At 41.1% G+C, this 25,933-nt stretch overlaps 1 protein-coding gene across 1 annotated transcript in view; it reads left to right on the forward strand.

Annotated features, from left to right (window-relative positions):
• Window positions 1-25,933, forward strand: part of ENTPD3 (ectonucleoside triphosphate diphosphohydrolase 3) — a 184,609-nt gene that overhangs the window by 106,175 nt on the left and 52,501 nt on the right. Inside the window, exon 3 of the mRNA XM_078663900.1 lies at window positions 17,865-17,982. Within this exon, the coding sequence (XP_078520026.1) occupies window positions 17,865-17,982 (118 nt within the window). The remainder of the gene's footprint in view (window positions 1-17,864; window positions 17,983-25,933) is intronic.

Raw genomic sequence — 25,933 nt, forward strand, 5'->3', positions numbered from 1 at the left:
TGAAAAAATATAGACCTTTATTGAAAAATCCAAAGTTGTAGTTATATATTATACTTAGGTGTTGAAATAATATAAAAACTAACATTGAAAAATAAAAAAAACTACTGAAATTCACCAGTCATAGTTTCCCGAGATAACAGGCACTGCTTGTCACCTCACATGTTTCATCACTCATGACATGTTAAGTTACATCATTGATGACATCTTAAATAACATACATGGTGACCTCATTCGTGAGTAACAGCAAAGTCATATACAGCATAGGGTTTCTGTGTGAAGATGTGTGGGTGCATAGCATGGGAAAAGCTTAAGTTCTGGAAGCAAGTGGGGTTGTGCATGGCAAAAGTTATAGGGTTATATGGTGCACCATTTCCAAATTAGTAAAGGTTAGCGGGCAAGTATTACTCCATGCTAAATTAGGTAAAGGGTAAGCACATCTGATGTTGGTTGTGGCTTAAAGCTAACGTCTGTTCCAAAAAATATGTGAGAAAGGCGCATGCTTCTGCTGACAATAGATTATCCTCCAGTAGATATCTGGGCACATGCCAATTTTAAATATTTCTGATACAATGGTATAAGCAAATTCTTTGCATTAGGACATTTATATGGTGTGCATGTTTATTTCCAGAACTTTGCTGAAGATTTTTCGGCAGATTGTTGAGTAACGGAGTACGTAACAGTGTCCCATTTTGATGAGGTTTTAAGCATGGCTGGCTCTAAGGCTGTGGGCCAGGTTGACCATTTTAGGAATGCGTATAGTGTATTTTATCAAACTACAGAATGTTCTCCATAAGGCCTGGCAAAAGGTGTCTTTTCAGTGGCAAAGGCATACTTGTCAACCTCTTTATCTAACATTACAGGTCATGTGAAGTCTTTCAGTGAGTAATCCCATTCAGGTGAATAGAAATTTAGCCACAGCTGTAACATGTTGAATTCCTTCTTCGATTCCAAAATCCTAGAGGATGCTAAAACAGTGACTGGATGATGTCATCAGTAATGTCATCAATAATGTCATTTTAGATGTCAGCAGGGATGTCGTTATTGATGTAGTTTAGCATGTCATGAAAGTTGAAATATTAAGCCTGGGCGGAGCTCGCGGTGATGCAAAAGCTACAACGTGCTCCGCGGAGTTCTGTAAGCAGCAGAGTATGGCAAGTTGCACTGCTAGCACTGAGTTTTAGCACCAGGAGTTTGTCCTGCACTATAAAATGAGCGCAAACAGCACTACATGCAGTGCAAGAGGGCGCTGCTTTCTTCTGCCGCTCGAGTAGATGTTCTACTCCAGCAGCAGCATCCTCAATTGAGCGGTCGATTTCTCAACGGGAGTGGTCGCAACCTAATGCGAGCTGTCGTGACCTGCCACGACCACCCGCATTGAGAAATCTCTCCGGAGGAAGTCTAGAGCGCGATTTTTTCTCGGGAGCACTTGCCAACTTAACATTGGTGAGCTGCTGGAGAGAAACAGCCTAGCTCCGCATCACTTCACTGAGTTTTGCGGAACCTTACGCTCCGCACAGAAGGTGGAGTGGGCAAAACTCTGCAGTCGGAGCGGAATTCTAACCCACCCCTATGTAATATGTAAGGCGATAAGATGTGCATAGTGGGGGTGTAAGTTATAGTTAACTCAGTAAACTGTAACAGATGTATTTCATTGTTTTTTGTTTTTCAAATGTCAGTTTTTAATGTTATTTAAACACCTAACTATAATGTTACTTTAAACTTGGGTTTTTCAGTGAATTTCAGTTTTTTTTATCCTATTCAGCAAACTCCCCCGCTACACACAGCCCTCAGCCATGCACACGAGGGGTTGGTTGCAGGGGTTGGCTGGACTTCCAACCCCCCACTACACATGGCTTTGGACCTTGTGAAGCATGAGGTTGGGTGGCAAACACCCCACGAGGCACAGGCTATGGTCCAACCCTGCTGCTGATGGGGAACCCCCTGATGAGGACAGCCAACTCTTTCATGCGACCACTCCACTGCGGCGCATGGCCTATGGCTAGACCCTGCACCCAAAACCCGCAGGCAGCTAACCTCTTGCAGACCTCCATGGTACCACAGTAGCACGCAAGGTTTCCCCGGTGAAGTTTGTATGGGGTGAAGCTTCTGCTGCGGCTCCGGCAAGAGTACTGCAGTACCTCAAAGGGGGGCCTTACTGGGTCCCACTGGATTACAGCAGTACCCATAGAACAATGTTTCTTAATTACCTTCGGCACCGGGGAGGTTGCTCTAGGTCCCACTCTCCCACAAGTGCCTGGGGGTCAGGTTATCCCTATCTTGCCACCTTATACTATTGTTGGGAGAAAAAAATCAGGACACAGGGACTAAAACCTCTTCTTTAATTCAATTATTTACAATTATTTTTAATTAAAAAAACATATGCACAAAAGGTAAGTGAAGGGTTTGTTTGAAAACCTGGTTTGCAAACAACATGTACTATGAGGTAATGAGTACAAAAAAACAATGCAATAGATATTTCCCTATTCAGGACCAAAACCTCTTTAAATTCAAATTTCTCATAAACCGCTAAAGATTTACACCAGATAATGAAAACCTCATTTTCTGAGTTAAGGTCTAATTTTTAGCCAAATTTGGTGTATTTCATTCAATCGTTTTTTCTGTACTGGCAATAGAAATTCTAAATAAAAATAACATGGGAAATCAAAATTTTGGGCCTCCCTTCCTTATTGTTGGTCCCACTTGATAAATCACCCCGGAACCTTCCAGGAAGGAGTTGTGTTGAATGAACTTTATTTTTGAAAAGTTTTGTGTAGATTCATCAAACGGCCCCAAAGTTATTAAAAACACGCTTCCTATTGGAACTCTGACATAACTCTAACTACACTGTGGCGACAAGAAATAACTCTATAACTATAACTCGCAACCCCGCCATACACAGTGTTGTTATCAATGATGTAATTTCAATACCATTAGGGATTCTATCAATGCAGTCACTGAACATATCATGAGTGATGTAATATGCGAGGGTACATCAATTTAACCTTTAGTTTCTTCAGTGATTTTCTAAGATTTTTTTTTTATGTAAAGTAAGATTTTATAACAATACCTAACAAGCACTGGCGTTGCCAATAGGTCTCGCAGTAGGAAAGTTGGAGCTATTGGTTTTGTAAATGACATTTTATATTTATGTTTTGTGATTTACAATGCCAATACTTTTAACTTTAGCAAATGTGACACTTTTAGCATTTGTAATGCCACATGTTTTGTATTGACGTGACTTAGATGTATTGATATTACAAATAACAATGGCTTTTTGAATATAATATAACCTCTGCATTAGATTAGAAAAGCCCAACTTATTAACTTTCTCAGTCCTTATGTAAAATTCGGAAGGATTGTGTGCAGTGGGTGACGATTCGGTCATTAGTAGGACCAGTAACTATAAAAGGTAGAAAATTGACAGCAAAGCAGATCTAAGAAGGAAAGCCAGTCTGCTCTTGGTCTGTAGTTGGCTCAATATCTCATATCTCCATACTCCTAAAGGCCACTAATACGGACGTAACATGAACACGAAGAGTGCTAGTATCCCCAATCTCAAGCAAAACTATTACCAATGAACCTGTGGGGAGGGAGCCATTCCCACTAGGAGATACTAAATGCACACACTACAAAACAATATCCCAATAGAAGGCATATAATACGGCCACTGTTTCTGGAGGCCCAACGTCTTCTCCATATCCATGTATTCGCACTGACTACACAAAGGTGGCACCACATTAGCACCGATGAAGTGCCCAATTACATCAAAAAAGCAACTGATAGGTGACCAATCAACCTTTACTAAGGCCTTTACTAAGGCCTTTCCACTGTGCTGAAATGCGCGTTGTCGCGTTTCCTGCAATTTATGATCGTTTTGCGCAAGAATTTTTTTTTCTTCTTGTCAAACTCTGCCTGGTGGAAGCATGCACTGACGACTGATGGTGTCTGTGTCTCTGGTGAAAGCGTGAACTGACAGCTGGTGGTGGGTGCCTGGTGAAAGCGTGCACTGACGGCTGGTGGTGTTTGTGCCCGGTGAAAGCGTGCACTGATGACTGATGGTGTCTGTGCCTGGTGAGAGTGTGCACTGACGGCCGGTTGTGTGTATGCCTGGTGAAAGCGTGCACTGATGGCTGGTGTTGTGTGTGTGTGCCTGGTGAAAGCGTGCACTGACGACCGGTGGTGTGTATGCCTGGTGAAAGCGTGCACTGAAAGCTTGTGGTGTGTGTGTGTGCCTGGTGAAACCGTGCACTGACAGCGGTGGTGTGTATGCCTGGTGAATGCGGGCACTGATGGCTGATGGTGTCTGTGCCTGGTGAGAGTGTGCACTGAGGGCCGGTGGTGTGTATGCCTGGTGAAAGCGTGCACTGATGGCTGGTGGTGTGTGTGTGTGTGCCTGGTGAAAGGTAGAAGGAAGCGCTATGGACTGTGTGTGAAATCCAAGAAAGAGTTCAGAATGCAAAGGCAGAGGGCAGCTCGGGTTACAAGCTGCCTTTGAAGAAGATCAGGCAGCACTGGGCAACCATGGCAGCATTCCAAGGAGCAGATGGTCGTTCGCGTTAGAAGTGTGATGCCCTGAGGACATATGGCACTGTGAGGAGCCTGGGAGACACACGTAGACGCTAAGTGCCTGAGGAGATAGGGAGCAGAAGGAATTCCTTTGAAGTGTGATGCCGAGGCTCGGGAGAAAAGCGCGTGCACGGGCACATGCACTGTGCCATCTCTGCAGATTATGCAGTGGATAATGGTTTATGTGGCAAGTGCGGCAAATATACATTTATGTGTGAAATGCTGCCGCGAAAATCTGGACCATGTGGGCCTGCTTATTCCACACTTACCTTGACTTGACTCCTTGTAATGCATTTTATAAAAGCCATATGGACGAGTAATAATGCAGACTGAAATGGCTACTGTGTTATACCCGTTTTCTCGCTAACCAAGTGAGCACTACTGCATTTGCCAAATTGTCAGATTTTATTGTGGTCTGCTATTGGGAGATGATTGGGTGAAATTGATTTTTTAATAATTTCTAACATTTCTGAATGCTTTTTTTACGGTCTCTTACAATCTGATTACAAACCCTGTTTAGCGTCTATTCTACAGTAAAGAATCGCATCAGAGAGAAACGGGCGAAACAACTTTTTTGGAAACAAACGCAGGCAAAGCAACGTAGTTTCATAACCTCTGCCTGTATGCGTTTTATGGGCGGGCCATTACCATAAATCTGTTTAAGTTCATTGCCATTGCCCCTTAATACACCTTCACTTTGCAAGTGCCATTCAGATGTTTCTCGTGTCCAATTGACGAGGTCTACTCTTTACCCTGTCGCAGGCTGAATGTTCGTCATTCATGATTTCAGAGTACCACAGGTCTGGCACTGCAGCTCCGTTCCGATATTGGAAACATTGAGTCAAACCCATGTGGCATGTTTTCTGTAAGCCGGTGTGGCCTTAAACGCGGTAAACCTTCCATCTGTAATTATCCGTGGGCGATTGCGCATTTAGCCGTGGCAGTGAGACGGGGTGCCGTGGGCGGAGTTCGCCCGGGCGCTGAAGCGTTGCCAGGCATCAACATTCTTGGAAATTGGAAAACGTTCGGTTTTAATTGCACAGTCGGCCGCTATGGAATGTGGCTTTTCTGTGTTGCTTTTGTTAATCTGGATACCGAAAAACCTGACAGGACTGCATACCATCATAATTAAATCATGGAATACACAGCTGTGGAGCGGGTTTGGAATAGGGGGGTGGGGTAGGTGGAGCGAAGGGCACGCTAGTGAAAGTCTTGTTTCACGAGTTTAGCCCAGAAACCTCGGTGCCTTGGCCATGCATGGAGTTTTTTTTAATTCTACACATAGCTGAAATTATGGCGGCATGCCTCCCATGTAGTTTAAATTTGAGACGAAGCCTGCTTGCAAGCTATTAAATAAAACATGCACGCATTTTGTGAAATGTTGTGCTTTTGCAGTAGGGCCATATCTTGGGAGAGACCGAGGAGGGGATTTCCCGACTATCACCGCGGTGCGACCCTGGAGGGGGCAGAGGAAAGGAGGGGTATTTGGAGGGCAGGAATCCTGTTTGAAGGAAGGACAAAGGCCTGCAATGTAGACATTATTGGTACTGATGGGAGTAGCGAAGACCATAAAAATAAAATACAAAATTCCATAGAACTATCATAGATGTAAATGTTGGACTCTTCAAGATTGAAGAACTATTAACACTCTTAGCCAGTCAGTACTCATCTTTTTAATAGCTCTCGCTTAATGTATGAGCTAAGTATGTAGGTATAGGCCCATTAATCAGGGTAGATGTCAAGATAGGGCAAATGGTGGGGGCCTGAAGGAGGAGGGGGTGCGAGGGATGAGTGAGGATGGGGTAGCAGGGGAGGGAACACGGCCTGGGGGAAGCTGGCTGGGGAGGGGAGGAGAAATTGAGTCAGCAGCCTTTGATGTGCAAGCGAGTGGGAGAGAACAGCAGGGGGCGGAGAAGCAGATTGCCTTCAAGGCAGGAGGCAGGCAGAAGGCTCGGGCAAGCTCGTGCACGAGAGCACATGCATTCGTGAAAAACCTCTTTTTTGGGCTCATGGTGAAACTCTTGGTTACACTGCTATAGACTCGTCCTATTCCATTCCTGCGGAATGGAAATAGTCCGAGACCTAAAAATGACATTACTTTCATCTTTAGTTTACTCGGTGAATTTCTATTTTTTTTTTTTATGTAAAGTAAGATGTTATTACCATACCTAAAATATTGTCACTTTAACCTTTGTTTTTTTTCAGTGACTTTCTAGGGACTTTAGTTCACGTAGAGTAACAGTATAAAGAGATGTCATTTTAAGTAAGCAAACCTTTAGACTTTCTCAAAGAGTCAGAACATCAACATATAAAACGCTGGCCTATTGGCTTCAGCACAGTGTCGCCAATTCAACTTATATGAGGCAGACCTATTGCCTTTGTCAAGAAATCACCACCATCATTTATCAAGAACTATATTCTAATGTATTTTCATATGCATATATAGCAATGATTAATAACAATTACTGTCTCTTAAATATTTTAAACAAAGGAGTTTTATTCAAAAGACCCATAAACATGTTCTGAGACTTTTTCACACTCCTGCAGCCACGAAATGTAGCCTTAGAACAACCACAAGGGGTTTTCACACTCCAGCTAAACACCATACAACTCCAGCGTGGAGTGCTGTAAAACAAAATAGGGTAAGCTCCCCGGAAGTCATGCATTAGTGACCCAGGAGACTTAAGGCCACGTTTAAAAAAGTGTTCCTACAGGGTTGCTGTGCTCGCTGCAGCACCCCACAACATTTAAAAAAATACTTTGTGGTGCTCTTGTCCCTTCTAGGGTCACCATGAGGCTTTATGCCTAAATGTATAGATCCCTCGCAGGGCATTATGGGGTGCCCCCTGTCAGGAGCAGTGAATTTAAAATGAGTGTCTGTTCTGTTCATTTCAAATTCCTGCTGCCTATTTTAGTTTCTTTCAATTTGGGGGGTGGGGTGGGAGGTGCTCGGTCCCACCTACAGCACGGTAAACAGTCAAAATATCGACTACAAAATATCGAATGGACATAATATCGAGTTTAAAATATAGAATGGACAAAATATCGAAAGGACAGAATATAGACATCAAAAATATCGTTTTTAAGGTAAGTAATGTAATATCGAATGTTAAAAATATAGACAGTTAAAATATCGAAGTATATAATATAGGTTATTAAAATTATCCAATTTTTAATAATATCGATTTTTTATAGTGTTTTTTATGTTATTATATGTGTGAAAAGTGTGTATTTATGTTATAATTTATTTTAATTAATTATTTTTGTTTTTTTGATTTTTGCGTAATTTAATTCTGGAGCGGGTTGTGGGTTTATAGGGGAATAGGGTGGGAAGTAATTTAATTATAATTAATTAAATATGTAAATTTATTTAATGGTATTCATTTTTAATTAATTGTTAATTTATATTTGGTAACTAATTAAATTTTAATTGGCAATTAATTATAATTAATTGATTAATTGTTAATTATGTTAATTTTACTAATTTATTTTCTGTAGCGGGTTGTGGGTGTATACGGTGGGAAGTAATTTAATTATAATTAATTAAATATGTACATGTATTTATTGGTATTAATTTTTAATTAATTGTTAATTATTTATATTTCGTAATTAATTAAATTTTAATTGGCAATTAATTTTAATTAATTGATGAATTGCTAATTATGGTAATTTTACTAATTTATTTTCTGTTGTGGGTTTATAGGGGAATTGGGTGGGTAGTAATTTATTTATAATTAATTAAATATGTAAAATTATTTATTGGTATTTATTTCAAATGAATTGATAATAATTTTTTTATGGGTAATTAATTAAATTTGAATTGCCAATTAATTTTATTTAATTGATTAATTGCTAATTATGGTAATTTTACTAATTTATTTTCTGTAGTGGGTTGTGTGTTTTATAGGGGAATAGGGTGGGAAGTAATTTATTTAATTGTATTTAATTTGAATTAAATGTTAAATAATTTTTGAATGTTAAATTATTAAATGTTAATTTGTAATTAATTTGTATTAATAGGTAAATAATTGTACTAATTAAATTAAATTTGTAATTTTAATTGATTGATTATTATTATATATTAAATTGGTAATTACTTTTAATTAATTTTCTATAGATATTAATTTATATTTATTGAAATAATATATGAAGTATTTAATTTCCCTACTGTTGCACTCTCTGGAGTGGGAATAGTAATTTTTACCACTATGCTATCCAACGCTTTCCCTAATGTTGCACTCTTTGGAGTGGGAATAGTAATTTTAACCCCTATGCTATCCAACGCTTTATCTACTGTTGCACTCTTTGGAGTGGGAATACTAATTTTAACCCCTACGCTATCCAACACTTTCCCTACTGTTGCACTCTTTGGAGTGGGAATAGTAATTTTTACCTCTACGCTATCCAACATTTTCCCTACTGTTGCACTCACTGGAGTGGGAATAGTAATTTTTACCACTATGCTATCCAACGCTTTCCCTAATGTTGCACTCTTTGGAGTGGGAATAGTAATTTTAACCCCTATGCTATCCAACGCTTTATCTACTGTTGCACTCTTTGGAGTGGGAATACTAATTTTAACCCCTATGCTATCCAACACTTTCCCTACTGTTGCACTCTTTGGAGTGGGAATAGTAATTTTTACCTCTACGCTATCCAACGTTTTCCCTACTGTTGCACTCACTGGAGTGGGAATAGTAATTTTACCCCTACGCTATCCAACGCTTTCCCTACTGTTGCACTCTTTGGAGTGGGAATAGTAATTTTAACCCCTACGCTATCCAACGCTTTCCCTACTGTGGCACTCTTTGGAGTGGGAATAGCAAATTTTACCCCTACGCTATCCAACGCTCTCCCTACTGTTGCACTCTTTGGAGTTGGAATAGTCATTTTTACCCCTACGCTATCCAGCGCTTTCCCTACTCTTGCACCCACTGGAGTGGGAATAGTAATTTTTACCCCTACGCTATCCAACGCTTTCCCTACTGTTGCACTCACTGGAGTGGGAATAGTAATTTTTACCCCTACGCTATCCAACGCTTTCCCTACTGTTGCACTATTTGGAGTGGGAATAGTAATTTTTACCTCTATGCTATCCAACGCTTTCCCTACTGTTGCACTCACTGGAGTGGGAATAGTAATTTTTACCCCTACGCTATCCAACGCTTTCCCTACTGTTGCACTCTCTGGATTGGGAATAGTATTTTTTACACTTCTGCTATTGTACGGTAATAATATTGGATATTATTTAATTATATTATGTTACTATATATATATTTTTTAACAAATATGATTGTAAAAAAAATTGGTATAACTTTCATTAATTATTTAATTATTATAAGTTAATTTAAGTATTTTTAAGTATATTTTAGTAATCAAATTTTAATAATAATTTAATTTAACACTGTTTTTAATAAAGTCGATATTTTTATAAACTCTATTCTTGTAAACGATATTTTTAACTCAATATTTTTGTGCTTACCTGTTTGTAGATACAAACTCGATATTTTTGCTACTCGATATTCTGTCCCTCGATATTATGTCAGTGATCCCTACAGCACACAGGAAGTAAAGCACATTAGATATATTTTTTTAAATGGCACCACATCGAGCCCACTCCTGCATACCCTGCAAACGTTCTACTTTATTTGCTCAGACTTTGTCACTTTGTGTGAAGAAAGCTTTCTTGGTGTCTTTCGATGTACAGAAATAGCTCTGCAGGAGACGGTAGCTTGCGCACTGCGGTCCATGATGTATCTCATCTGTGTGAGTGAGGTTTGCTTTTACTGCTGCTTGTTATGTATGAGGAAGCACTCACTGTTACTGCCAGTTGTTTTTTGTTAGTGATGTTTGCACTACTCTTGCCCGGGCTGGCGATTGATGTTTGTTTTGCTATAGCTTGCACTCTTCAGGCCTTATTCACAATCAAAGTTACTACAAAAGTGTACCTTAGAACCAGTGCTTTAAATGGGCCGGTATTGTCCGGAGTACCAGCACTTTTTTATTTTGAGAGGGAGAGTACCGGCACTTCTCAAGAGAAATGCTATACATTTAATTGGAGAGTACCAGCACTTCTCAGAAATAAGCAGGTACCCTGATACAGAGTAACCCCACTTCTATTTCTTAGTTTCAAGCACTGGTTACAACCGTAGTGAGGTTTGTGAATATTGAAATGGATTTTCCAGTGTGGGACAAACACCTGGTGGTAAAAAATCAGAGCGAACGGCACAGCCTAATGTGCTCCGCCGTTTGCGGAACTCAATGTAGTGCGGTGGAGTTTTTTAGTCAATTCGCGAAGTTCCGCGTAACTCCGTGAACATCGTCCAGGTCTATAGGCAACCAGTGGAGCTGACAAAGATGAGGGGCGATGAATGAGCTTCTTTGTAGTCCCAGAACTGTTAATGCAGCAGCATTTTGTATTTGGAAAGCCTGGCTAACATATTCCAATAGTCTCAGAGATTATCAGAGCTTGCACCAGATATTTCCTAAAGGAAGAAGGGAGGAACCTTCCTAATAATAGTCAGCAAGTGAAGGCAGGTGGTGGTAAGTGGTTTGATTTGCTCCTCAAAAGTAAGTTTAGAATCAAAAAGGATTCCAAGGTACCGAGAGTGTTGGGAGGGGAACAGAAAAAAAACATTGCTTCAGGCCACCTTTCAGCCAACCGCTCGGTTATCCAAATAAAGGTCCTCAAAATATGTTTGTGCTTAGGACCTCAATAATCCTTAAAATGGCACTGCCTGTGAACTGTGCTAAGAGGGCGTGAATGAAGCTGAAAAAGGATAAATGGACTTAATGTATCTTAAGCTAAAAGTAACTGTTCACACTGTTCTTTTCAGCTAATTGACGCACTTAGTTAATCTTCACCCTCTTGCGTTGAACCTTCAGGACACTGTAAAGACAACAGGGCCAATTCACAGAACTAATCTGTTATAAAATCCTAAATGTACTACTTTCAGTATTCACAATAGGCATTTAGTAGTAGTAAAGTTAGGAATCCTAACTTTACTACTACCAAATGCCTTTTGTGAATACTAAAAGTCGTAAAGTTAGGATTTTTTCTCAGTTTAGAAGAAGTAAAGTTAAGAGTCCCAACTTTACTACTACTAAATGCCTTCTGTGAATACCAAAAGTAGTAAGTTTAGGTTTTTATCTCAGATTAGTTCTGTGAATCGGCCCCAGCGTGAGAAGCTCTAAGTACCACATCAGCTGCAAAAAGAAGCTCTTTCTGACCCAACTAATACTGTACCTGTCATCCCCTTTCTCAAACACAGTGTGAGGAAATAGCTGAATTCTTTACTAAAAAAGTGTGAGATATCCAGGGGACCTTATCCAGTACCTATGATGTCAGTCTTTTAACTAGTCCCCCCCCCCAAGGTAAACAGTGTGATGCATGAGTCCAGCCTTTAGATGTTACATTGTTTAGGACGATCTTGTCGTCCATTAAATCTGGATTCCTTTGGGATACCAGTCCCCCAGATGTGTTTGGTAAACTCTCCCATTCTGTTATAGAGCGCATTACCCAATTGTTAAATCTATGCTTGACAGAGGGTGTGGTCCGTAACATCTGGAAAAGAGCTTTGATTACACCTCTTCTAAAAAAAACAATTAATTTGCACCCCCTCACTTGCCCGAATTATAAACCGATATCGCTGCTACCAACTGTAACCAAAGTATTAGAGAAATATGCAAATCTACAACTTAATAGGCACACAGAGCTCAATGCTTTACTACATTCCTCACAGTCTGGGTTCTGTGCAGGACACAGCACAGAATCCGTGCTTCTCTCTGTCACTTCGTTTTTGAAGCACCAATCAGATGAAGGTGTAGCGGCTGCAGTGATCTTGTTAGATCTCGGTGTAGCATTTGATACTGTTAATCACTCTATGCTCATACAAAGGCTAGAGGGAATAGTAATACAGAATACTGCCTTCTCTTGCTTAAAGATTGTGCCTTCCAGGTTCACACTACCAACAACATAGGTCAAAACCACATCTTTAGGTCTCGCACCTGCGATGCAGGGTGAAGCCCTGTCACAGCGAGACCTATACTCTGCTTACAAGGAGACAAGAGATGGGCACGCGCAGCATGCCGGAATCGGATCAGGTCGCGCGCGTGAACACACGCTCCGATTCCGGCATGCTGTTCCCAGTCATAATGGATCAGGACACGCGCATGCACACACAACACAGACACACACGCGCGCGCGCACACACACAAACACCTGTCACAACACCGGTTGCCTGGCTTCCTGTCCAAGCCGGGCTGCGGCGGTAAGTTTTTCAATACCTGACTTGTTATTTATTTTTTAATATAGTGCCCGTAATGCTTGTTAACAAATGCAGACACTTAGTGTAAAACCCCACCACCCTGGCGACAGTCACAAATGGCTATCCCGGGTGAAGACATTACCCCAGCAGCCAGCATTCATACGCTTGGAAGCCCGGTGTTTGAAGCCTAAAACAGCGAGACCTATAGTCAGCGGCTCTGCTTACAAGGAGACAAGAGATGGGCACGCGCAGCATGCCTGAATCGGATCAGGTCGCGCGCGTGAACACGCGCTCCGATTCCGGCATGCTGTTCCCAGTCTCAATGGATCAGGACACGCGCATGCACACACACAGACACACACACAGACAGACACACGCACACACAGACACACTCGCACAGACACACGCGCGCACACACACAGGCGCGCACATATCCCCCCTCCCCCACGCTCACTGGGCTCTTTCCGGGTGTCCCTCTCTCCCTCGGCAGCCAGCGGGCGGGGCTCTCCACGAGCACGGGAGCCCGCTAGCTCACACGCAAATCTTACGGCTGGCTTCATGGGCACAGGAGCGCGGGTTGGCTCCCGTCTGCTTCCTGTCTTTTTGCGGCCCTGCCCCCGTCCCAACACAGGTTGCCTGGTTTCCTGTCCAAGCCGGGCTGCGGCGGTGAGTTTTTCAATACCTGACTTGTTATTTTTTTTTTAATATAGTGCCCGTAATGCTTGTTAACAAATGCAGACACTTAGTGTAAAACCCCACCACCCTGGCGACAGACACAAATGGCTATCCCGGGTGAAGACATTACCCCAGCAGCCAGCATTCATACGCTTGGAAGCCCGGTGTTTGAAGCCTAAAAAAATACCTCTGCGGTGAATGATAACTTTGACAGAACTCGGGTATCTCACAGACTCGTTTAAAATGCTTGATGAACTGAGAAAATATTGCAGTAAATTAGTCATGCTAACCACGTGAACTGTTTGAACAACATAGGCAGGACTCAAGCCTTTACTGCTGAAGTACACTGCGCTGTGTGTGAAATCATGATGACGAAGATCCGCCTGATCGAGACCGGGGAGGTACCTGGCAAGGGCAAGGAGTTGGGGGTCTGGTGGGGAGGCCAGTGGGACAGTGCCCAACAGATGGGCACAGCAGGGAAGGAGGGGGTGGATTACACAAACATGTCAGAGAGATAAAGCAAATTGGCTTTCCGGTTCAGACGGAAAGGGCAGGAAGGCTATAGGATAACAAGAAAACAGTGATATGAAATTTAGTCATGCAATGCTTTGTACATGGTGATACTTTTATAGACCTGATAAACAGTGACAGGGTTTATTTACTAAACACAGCTTTGCAGGCAGAAAGAATCATGTGGAAGCACAACCGTAAGTGTGAGGTTCTTCAGATTGTGTGAGGTGTTTTCATGCACCACGGGACCCTGAATTACGACTTGTGGCGTCGACTGAAGTGAATTTTAAGGAGGGCACATATTGAACCGTACATAGCGACAGACAGCGTTTATTGTCACACTGGCTGCTAAGAAAAGAAATCTAAACAGCCTTCCCTTTTTTTAACCTAATTGACTTCTTTAATTGAAGAATGGCTGTCTGTTGCACAATGCATGCCCTAACAAAACTGTGCGTGGCTCCATGGAGTGGGCCGAAGAGCACTTTCGTTTTTGCTCCTTGCAGGAGTAGGTTGTGACAAGCGATGTCCACGCTTCTGCTTTGTAGCAAGGGATCGGTTCATCCTGCAGGTATGAATGCAAGCCTGACAGCAAGACGTCAACTTCCTCCCCCGCCCCCCCCCCCCCCGCCATCCACCCTTGCTAAATTTTGTCGGGAGGACTCGTACCCGCATCTTATCTGTGCAGCATTCCTTGGTGAGTTACAGGGATATGCTGCACAGATAAAATAAATACGTGTATTTATCATTCATGAGCATTTCACCGAGTTGGGAGCAGTGGTGAAAGTATATAAAAGTTATGGCATCTGATCCTGAGAACAATGGGAGAGGGGTCAGTGAGTGTAGGAGCAGAGGCACACGTAGCCAAAAAGAACAAATGTTAGCCTGTTACATACAACTAACTGTATATTATAATGTGTAATGCACATACCTTAAATGATAAAAATGCTTTGTTCATCTGGGAAAGCTCAGTCGGTTAATGTTATCACTCCAGATCTCTCTTTGAAAAGTAAGAGGGTCAGTCATTTTTTTTAAAGAGTTTATATAGCGCAAACTTGTTCTGCAGGACAAGAGACTATGCCTGACCTGGTGGGTTCATACTTCTGTATGTTCACAGGCTGGTAGTGTTGGGGTAGAGCTTTCCTTTTATGTCTCCGAAGGTAACATTGTGGGACCGGGTGCAAAATGTCTCTTTAAAATAAGCTTTCACTTTTGTCCTATCGCTGAAGGTTGGTAGGGTGGGGAAGTAGTGTCTGGGTCGTCCTTTAAACAAGCATTTGCAATGCAGTAGGTCTCACTTTTGCGAGAGTTTAAGCTATTAGCATTGTAAATGACAATGCCTTTTATTTATGTTTTAAAAACCAAAACATAAATAAAAGGCATTGCCATTTACAATGCCAATAGCTCAAACTTGCGTCAATGCGAGACCTATTGCATTGCAAATGCTTGTTTTACTTCTGGTGTGCCTCAAGGGGCCACCTTGAGTCTGCTGCTATTTAATGTGTATGTGAGACCATTGGCAGAGATAGTGGAGAACTGTGGCCTTACACTCTTCTCGTGTGCAGACGATGCACAAATTGTGTTATCTCTTTCATCAAAGGATTACTAGAATATGATGGCTTTGCACTCGTGGCTCACCCAAGTTTCATCTTGGATAAATATCAACTTTTTAGAGTTGAATAGAAACAAGACAGAAGTCTTGCTGGTAGGTAACCCCTCCACCCCTTGGGGTTCCCATCTGTGGCCTGCGATTATGTGTGCTTCCCCTAGCCCAGTGCCAGTTGTAAAGAACCTAGGTGTTTTATGGGAGGACAAACTTACTATGGGCCATCAGACTAGCAGGGTGGCAGCCACCTGCTTCGGCACATTGAATAGGCTCATAAAGATCATGTGCCGCCTCCCCACTTATGCTCAGAGAACCGTAGTCCAGGCCGTAGTTATCTCTAGGCTGCACAATCGAAATATCGGTTATCTGGGAGTTGCTAAATATTTATTTAAGCACCTCCAGATTGTTCAAAATGCTGCACCACACCTTTTGTTACAACCCCCAGGTTTTCCTCAACAGCCAGTTTGCTAAGGACTCTTCACTGGCTACCCATAGAGCAGCACTTGCAATTTAAAGCATTGTCCTATATGCACAAATGCCTTTCAAACAACGGACCTCTCTACCTGAGATCATTGGTGTCTCAGTACTCACCAGCATGCTCACTACCCTCCAGCTAACTGAGACTGGCCGTAGTTCCTTAGATCAGGAAATCCCGCCAAGGAGGCAGTGCTTTTTTGTTATCCTCAAACCAAGAATTTGGAACAATCTGCCTACAACACTGAAAGAATGCGATTCATTGCTTGTGTTGAGGAAACTCTTAGAAACCTGGTTGTTTCCTTCCACAAATTCCTCTTAAATTCTGTTGCTTTTGGTGATTACACACTGGAGTGACCCCTTTACCAAGTGAGCTTAGCGCAGGGTATCCTTGTTAGGTAGCCATGCACTTTACAAAATATGCACAATAATAATACATTTAAAGTTGTTTCAAATAGGGCCCCCAAACTATGTTTGGGCCCTGGCACCCACATTCTTAAGATGTCCTTGGTCACTGTGCCTACATTGCTCATAACATGTAATGCATAACAGAGCAGAAGGCACACGCAGATTGTTGTTATTCATGCAGGGACTCATTGGCTCTATATGTGCAGCATCTGCCCTCTGTGCTTGGCCGTCTTACTGGTCACAGGTCCCGACTATAAATCAGGACCTCCTGCTAAACACAACCAAGCCACACATTTGTGGAGCTTGCAAACCATCAGCCAATATCTCCTCACACATGTGCCATCAGATATTTGGAATTCAGACCTTAAACACAAGATATTGTATAGTCAAGTCCCTACCTATCAAGAGATTGAAGGACTTAAAATGTCTTAGGGATAGAAATACATTACAATGTTTGAGAATATCCCAGATTAAGTTCATTTCTAGATCAGTGGGTCGTGGGACTTGTTTCAGGGGGCTCAGTTAGTAACATAAGAACCTTATACCCATAAAAGGGAGTAAAATTCGTGGAATTGGGTAGCATAAAGACATTTGGAATCCATATAATTAAACGAGTTCTAAATGACCTTGGACAGGTACAGGGGAGTAATCATAGAGTAACTGCAAAGACAGAACTGGACACTAAAGGCCTGATTCTGATGCGGTTAGGAAAGCATTCCCACCTAGGGCCTGATTCTGATGCGGTTAGGAAGGCCTCCTAATAGCATTAGCTCCTTCCAAATCCGATCGGGAACATGTCTTCCCGACCAAGGGCCCAATTGCGATGCGGTTAGGAACATATGCCCCCATTAAGTCAATGGAAGTCCAACCAAATCGTATCTGGAAGCATTCGGATTAATCGTTCTCCGTCGGTCGGACTCTCCCGATCCAAGTGGGTCGGAAACAATTTCCAAACCTATTCAGTCAGGAAGCTTTCCAACCCGCATCAGAATCGGGCCATAAGTAGAGTTGAAGTTACTACAGTAGGGAGGCAAATGGACAGGCTTGTTTTGTCTTGTGGACCTTGTCTAAATAATTAATTACAGATGTATTTAATAATATTCTGAGCAGATTGTATTATTAAATATGAGGAGAGCTGTGCAGTTAATTTATATGTTATCTAATGTTGATCAGTTGACAAGACACATTGATTTCCTTCCATCCTTCATGGATCTGAAATCTAGAATCTGACGTTATACAGAATTCTGGCTAAATATCCAAAGTTAAGATGATAAGTGAATTTTGAGCAGATTGTAGTACTCAAAGATAGTTTGTCAAAGGTTGGTGCAATTCTAACTGTAGAATACAATCTTTATTGACAGCATGGCATAGTCCTCGATGCGGGATCCTCCCGCACGACAGTCTATGTGTACCAGTGGCCTGCAGAAAAAGAGAATAACACAGGAGTTGTCACCCAGACCTTCAAGTGCAATGTGAAAGGTAAGGATTCATTTTGACAACATTGGGACAGGGGGTGCAGTTGGTGTGGGCTATATGGCTGGACAAATGTTTGGTAATCCACTTTGAGAATTATTCAGATGAGTTTTTATTACATACAAAATCAGCCACAAATCATCTTTTTGTAACCATTTTCCCCTATAAGAAAGTTGGAATAAGCTAATGAAAAAGCCCAATTAATGCTGACAATTGCACAACACCCTTTTAAAGTTTTAAAAGTTTAAACATATTAACATTGATCATTTTTATAAAAAATATTAAAACATACACAGTTTATTTTAAAATTATGAAACTACTTTTGTAATTTTAAAATAAGCTATTTTTCTTATTTGTATTTCAAATACAATAAAATAAGCTAGTTTTCTTTGTATTTCAGAATTTGTATTTCTAGAGCTATTTAATATCATTGTATTACATATTAATATTTTCACTTGCACTGTACTGTTTTTTATATTAATTCAAACAACATAATATATTGGCTATTAAATTATTCTTAAATTTGCATATTTACATTCGATTTGGTTTGTAATAAGTAGTTTTAATGAGTTGTACATTTGTTGCAACAGATGGTACAATACGTACATGGAATTTTTGATTTGTGTGCATTTTTTCCACACATTTCTAAATACAGATTCCCCAGTGCAGGCTTGTAGGTTATACTATCTTGAGATTCAGTGTGGCTGTTTGTTAAGGATTCATGCTAGGCATCGACTAAAAGGACAATGGACTGCTTTTTTTTCAATTAAACATATTTAGATTTCATCTCAACTAGCTGGTGCTCTAGCTGTGCTTCTTTAAAAACTAAAAAATTATTGGGAGTTGTTTTTCTTTTGTTCTTATAATTCTGAATTTCTCCTAAAATCAAACCCAACTCCACTGTAAAGCATTTGCATGAGCTAAAGTTGCTAAGTGTGTGCAAACATAGTAAGTGCCTATATGAAATGTTAAAGTTTGCTAGATGGGACCCCCCCCCCCACCTCCACCTGTGAATTGTTAAAAATGTATATGTATCTTGAACAATGTATGTGTCTGTTCCTCTATAGTAGTGAGGAGAGTGAATTTAACTTTTTGTTGTTATCAAACCCATTTCTTTTTACAGCTAACATGGCATACTTTTTATGAAATAACCTGGGATGGGAATTATTGTTTTTTCAGCAAAATAAGTAAAAATGGTTTGGTGTGTTATAGACGAGTGCGCTCTGATTGTGCTTGGGAAAAAATGAATTCTGATATTTGTTTACAGCTAGCAACGGTGTTTATGGCATGCCTACGCTCTCTGAACTGCCCTTAAATTCCTAAGTGGATGCGTAGAAGATCCTTTAGGTTTTTTATGACCCATGGTTTGGAATTCGCTACCCCTCCATCTTCACCTCTGCAACTATTTTGAAACATTCAGGAAGATGCTTAAGACCTGGCTTTCTAAGCCTTTGAGTATTGGTTATTCTCCTCCTCACCAGCACTGGGAAACCCCTTTGGGGTAGCAATGCGCTTTATAATTTGATTAAATAATTAATTAATTTTACTATAAAAAGTTGTTTTTGGATTACTTTTTTCTGAATAAAGTAATTGAATACTACTTACAAGGATAGCTAGACTTTCTAACTTGTTTTTCCGGAGGGAGAGGCGCTTTCTTAACTTTTTATACTGCAAGAGTTGGGTTGAGCAAAATATGTTTCAAGAGTTGTTGGTGGGACTCGTGGTGGGACTAGAAAATGTGCCAGTTAGCAAAGGGGAAGCAAATACCTTAATGGGCAGGAATGACTGCCAGTGGTAAAGACATTTGAGAGAATTTAGACCCCAAGTATGCTGCCAGGTCAGTGTAAGTCCAAGCAACTGCTCTGCTGGTCGGTCAGTTCCCACCAAATGGAGATCTCCACCTGTCTGGTGGAATTCACTCTGCGTTCATGCAACCACAGGCACAGTCATTCCACCAAAGGTAGATTAGTAAGGTGAGTCTGTGCCATGCTTTTTGGCATCGCTAAGCATACTCTTTTTATTTTTCTAAAACAATCTTCTAAAATGGGGTTTGTTTTAGGAAAACACAGAAAAGCAGTGGCCCTGCAGCGAAGGGAGTTTTCTCTCTGCGTGTCAGGATCATTGTGTGTGTTTTTCCCTACCTAGGATGACCACGTCCTGCATGGCATTCCAAGGTAGGGGAAATAGTTAATGGTCATGCCCTTCTTAGTAGGAAGGATGAGTGCCACTGTGACCTTGTGGCCCAGTGACGGACATGTCACATCATCTTACCAGGGTGGGACGAGGTGCCTATAATGAAGCATGTCACATTACCTGAGTGAGCCCACCTCATCCAATTCTTGGGATTGCCAATCTCAGTAAGAGGCACACATAATTTTGTTCTTTTCTCAAAAAAACAATTGACTAATGTACTTTGCTTCAGGTACTTCCCTCCAGAGGCTTCCGATATAAAGGACAAAACGCCATTATTGTGTTGTATACCAGTGATGGACATAGCATCAGGTCAAGGGTTTCCACTGGCTGAGCCAGCTGAGGCTTCAGCTATAAATGATGTAGGGAAACCACAAGGCTTTAGTATCTGCCCAAAAACACCATCTTTCAGCAGATGCCCCAAATCTGCCAAACGTTAAACCTTCTCTGCCTTTGTCAACGTGAAGAGGAGGCAAAGTGTTGTGATGAGCAAAACATCACAGAGAGTATTTCAATCAAGAAAAACATACATCCTGCACTACAACCTGAATCACATTACTGTGCAGACACCACACAAATGCCAAAATCTAAACAATGCCAAAGGAACAGACCTGAAATTACTAGATGACATTAATTTCCAGATATTAACGATGTCCAACCTGGAGGAGGGCATCGCACGTACCAGACTCACTGTCTTGGGGGAGGGCAATCCAGATTTATACCAAGTGGGCGTGAGAATAGATAATGCCTAGCTAATAGAGGTTCCCCCATTCTTTTCCATCTCTTATACTTACCTGACCGACTAGTCTTTGTAGTGGAGACCTGCAGGTGAAATGAAACAAAATACTATAAGATTGAGATGTAACTAAGAGACTGACATAGCAATCACAAGTATCCCAGTGATGTAATCTCTTGAGTTTCCAAATTGAGAAAGGATTGCTTTGACCATTATTAGTTGATAGATTGGAGAATGATAATGGTTATTTCTTGAGTATTGATAAGCTATTGTAGAATGAAATGATAACTTAGAACATACAACTAAACGACGTAAACTACAATGACAAAAATCAGTGTCATCAGACCAGCATTTCCATTATGGTTCTGTTTATGTAAGAATGCAATTGTTGTTTATGTATGTATGTCATTGTTTGAAAGTTTAATAAAATGGGATTTAAAAAAATCACAATAATGAACCCACTCATCCAGACAATATAGAAAACAACTTACCTAGTACATTTACATCATCGCACAGGAGCTGATGTTTTTATTTTTTTGCAAGTGCTAGCCCCACATCGACAAACAATGCATTTTTTCCCTTTGGTCAATCTGCCAAAGAGGAACAGTATCTATAAAAGACAATGGCAAAGCCAAAAGGTTGGCTAACACTATTGAAAGCAGAGAACTAATGACTTTGCCAATGCTGGTTAAATGTGATGACGTGTTATTTTTGGTGTAATTACCTTGGGGAACAAGACTCTCTAGGTAATTATTATATGGAAATAGCAAACATTTTGGGAGTAAAAATGCCAGGAGTTGGACAATAACCAAATAATTAAACAAACATATTTCACGTGGACCATTTCCCTGCGCTCCTGAAGGTTTCCACTGCTTGGGAGGGAGAGGTTGTACTCTGAGACTTTTAGTTATCTTGGGCAAAGAGTGAACAACATTGAAGTAAAACCCCAAGGAACATTTCTGCTTCCGGACAAGTGTAACAGTGGTATTCTTGAAGTGGATGGTGCTGGACATCACCCCCAGAATCTCCAAGGTCAAGACATTAGTGATGGCACTGGCTGTGTTCCTGATCTTCATTCCAAAATGTTCCCTGGTGGAAGAAAATCTCAACCAGGACCAAAAGGCTCCATCAGGAGTTATCGTCAAAGTCCATTCCTGCTCCCCATTGCCTGCGTGGCATAAGGAGAGATTCCATCCGGTTACAAGAGAGAGAAATACATTCTTACTCTCTTTAGATAAGCAAAGATTGCTTTTTTGTTGTTCACAAGTCACTTCATGCATTTTTCCTTGTTTCTGTGCATGTCGTCTCATACCTCCTGGTTCCCAACTGACCGGGGGGGGGCACGTTCTTTGGGACGCCAAGATGTATCACCCAAACTAGCTACAAGATTTGAGCTTTTTACATTCTTACAGTTTATATAATCATTGATCAACAATAGTTAGCTCCAGTAGAATGCTTATAAACCAGAGAATTGTTTCAATTGAGTCTCTAAAGAGTTTCTAAGTCTAAACACAAGATTGTACTACTTTCTTCTTCGAAAAAATAGTACAAGTTAAATAAATGCTAAACTGCTGGGCTCTACTATCGGCAGTTAGCTTCAAAATCCAAAATAGAAGTCACAGTAAAGAGTTCTACCAATCCCATCAATACATAAAAGCTTAATTTTCCCTTTGAGTATAGAGAAGTTTAGTAGCCCCAATAGAGTAAAGAAATGGTCTATGTGCTAGATTTTTCAATAAAGTTTATAGCCAGTTTCTGAAGGTCGTTTCTGGTACCATGAGCTGTACGATTCCTGACTTAATAGATCAGTTTTCCATGTTCAATTCAGCGACAGTCTCTCGTAAATGGATATAATGCATATAATCTGAGCATGAACTTTTTAGGTGAAACTTTTTTCTCCACATGCTTGTGAACATTGAATCGACCCTCTTACAATATAGAATAACACTTCGAAATCACACTTTCAAATGACTTAGCACATGCCGTATAATATCCTTTAATTCAGTATCTTTGGTGCCTCTGAAATACTGAAGGTACTTAAAATAGATCTTGATAATCTGGATGTAAATTTTTTGTGCCAACATGTATTTTTACTTGAATAATCCATTTAACCCTTTACACTTTGGGATATTTAACAGGTTTCCCTTTGCCCTCCATTAGTATTCGCAAAGCTTCATAAAGGGCTTTCATTCCCTGTTTCCTACAGAATCACTTTTGGGATAACATATATGTGAGGAGACTGAATTGGGTTCACGTTGCATCGCAGCTATGCCTGCTGCTTGTTGCTCGCAAATTGGACTTGTTTGGTTTTCCTTTCCCCGCTTCCACTTTGCTGATCATCTCCATTTGCCTGAATTGGTTGAACCCTTTGTTTTTTCTGGTCTCTACAGCTTTTTATTTTTCCTTCTACACTATAACTTTATTTTCAATCATCAAGTTTTGTATTACATTCTGGAGCTTGAGTTTGCTACTGGAGACAGTTGGCCATTTTTTCGAACAGAGAATGCTTTTAAGAGTTCGCTTACACTTGCTCTTTACAATGAGCTTTAGATCACAGTAGTCTGTACGTAGTAAAAATGTAACATCACAAACTGTACCTCAAATGTGAGTTAAAGGAAAATTGCAATCACTTGTGATCAACTTGGTTGCTCCCCTTGATGCAAAGTCTGAATTGAAATGATAACTAGAAATGAACCAGTTCACATTAACTCACAGCAGCTTGAATTAATTTAATTACACACACACACCATTTAACACATGACTTCCAAAATGTTAGAACTAGATATGAACCAATTTACATTAACTCACAGCACCTTGAATTCACTTTATAACACACACCATTAAACTCATTAATTCACGTTTAATAGACATGTATCTATAAGAGATAACTAATATGATACAAATGACCCACTCTGTATTTATCCATGGTGAATTTAACAACTGTTCTAGAAAGAGTAACTAATTTAAATGCATCAATGACTTAACTCTGAACTCAGTCTTTTCTGCTAGACATCACTCTGTGCAAGGAGCAACTGCCTTTGTACATTTAGATAAACCAGGACTTTAAGGAACATGTTCTGAGCTTATAATAATAAAAAGAAGAATGTTCTTTCTGTTAAGGGACATGTGCAAGAACTTCTTTCCTTTCCTTTAGAATGAGGCTCCTCTTCCTGACTTCAGCTTCAGGTACCAGTTATAGTACCAGTTTGAGTGCACACGTTTTAGTTACTTTAAGACACAGGTCATTGTCACCTGTGATAACTATAACTGGTGAATTTTAGTGGTTTTATTAGTTTAAAACTGTATGTTTTAACTGACATTTTCATTTTCACCTAACTAATCGTCCCTTTAACCTTTGGTGGTGGGGGGGAGGGGGGGGTGTGCGTGTGTGTGTGTGTGTGTGTGTGTGTGTGTGTGTGTGTTTATATATATATATATATATATATATGTATATATATATATATATCGAAGCTCCTATCTTACACCAATTGCACGGGTCACTCTTTAAAAGCGGGTGCTGTTACGCGGTGGTGTCCCGCGTGATAAATAGTAGCTCCAATTTCCTCTAAGATACCCAGCCGGGTCCGAAGAAAACAGCACTCACGGGGTTTACAGCATTCAGCAAGAGGGTTTATTCAAGAACAAACGCGCAGCGTTTTCAGATGTGAACACTGACGAAGGGATTTCATTCCCGAAACGCATTTGTTCTTGAATAAACCCTCTAGCTGAACACTGTAAACCCCGTGAGTGCTGTTTTCTTCGGACCCGGCTGGGTATCTTAGAGGAAATTGGAGCTACTATATATATATATATATATATATATATATGTATGTGTGTGTACATACTCCCGACACTTTGTGGCTAGAAGTATTGTAAAGTACAATAGTATGTACACTATGCATTTCGGAACATGTAATGTGTTTAAATATCATTGGCAGAGTTACGCCTGTGAACATGAACATGGTCCAGTCTGGACCGAAACGCATTGGTAGCGTTGGCCAAATAAACCATTTGTGCACAATCAGGGGAAGTGCCAGAGTCCTCTTTACTGAGGAGTTATTTTGGTGAATCTATTTATTATATATTATATATATTCACTGAAAAAGCCAAAGGTTAAAGTGAGGTTATAGCTACGTGAATATGTCAGTGACAACATTAACATTTTGATCTTAAAAAACATAGAGCTATGCACTGCATATGACCTCACCTATTACATCACTCATGACATGTTCTATGACCTAATTTATGAATTTACTGATGCCCTTTTCTGCCCTGAAGACCCCATCCCCTGTGGCCCAATGTATTTATCAGGGGAGGGGAGTTTGCCTTCCCTGATCCTTTAAAGGCTCTGGGGACCCCATCCTCCAGGTTCATAAATAAAGGTAGGGGAACCACACAGACCCCCTCCTTGAGCCTTTAATGGCCCCAGGGACCCAATCTCAGGGGCTGGCTCATTTACCGTGTCCCGGGATCCCACCCACAGGACACAGTAATTTCCCTGCATGCTCTAACGCAAGCAGGGAAACGATTTCTCTCCCATCTGGCAGGAACATGTTTAAATCTCCTGCAAAGCAGGAGCAAACATTACCTCTGCTCTCAGACAGTGAGGGGTTTAAAAATGCTCCAGCTGGCTGCAAGCAGACTTGTGTTCTGTTTCCCTGCCTGCACTGATGGGGACAAGGAAACAGAACACATATTGCTCCCGCCAGTAGGGAGCAGCAGAAGTAAATGCTCTTTCTGGTGGGAGAGGGGGCAATGCGGACTTCTGCACCATGCGGGGAGCCAGACGGGGCTGCGTAGTCCAGGGGATCACCCGCGACCCCAACGTTTTGCTTTGTAGATGTCCCAAGTAGGCACCGGGGCACCCACCTATGGAGGCCTGGGGGATGGGTGTTTTCCCGGGGCTAAAATAGGTTTGAAGGGGGCGGCGCGCATCCCTCCACCCCTTTTAAAAAAAACAGACGGGCTGGGGATCTTTTCCCCAGGCCCAAAATAGGCTGGGGGATGGCCCCCCTCCTCTTTAAAAAAACA

Source organism: Lissotriton helveticus, chromosome 10 (genome assembly GCF_964261635.1).
Source record: "Lissotriton helveticus chromosome 10, aLisHel1.1, whole genome shotgun sequence".
Taxonomy (NCBI): domain Eukaryota; kingdom Metazoa; phylum Chordata; class Amphibia; order Caudata; family Salamandridae; genus Lissotriton; species Lissotriton helveticus.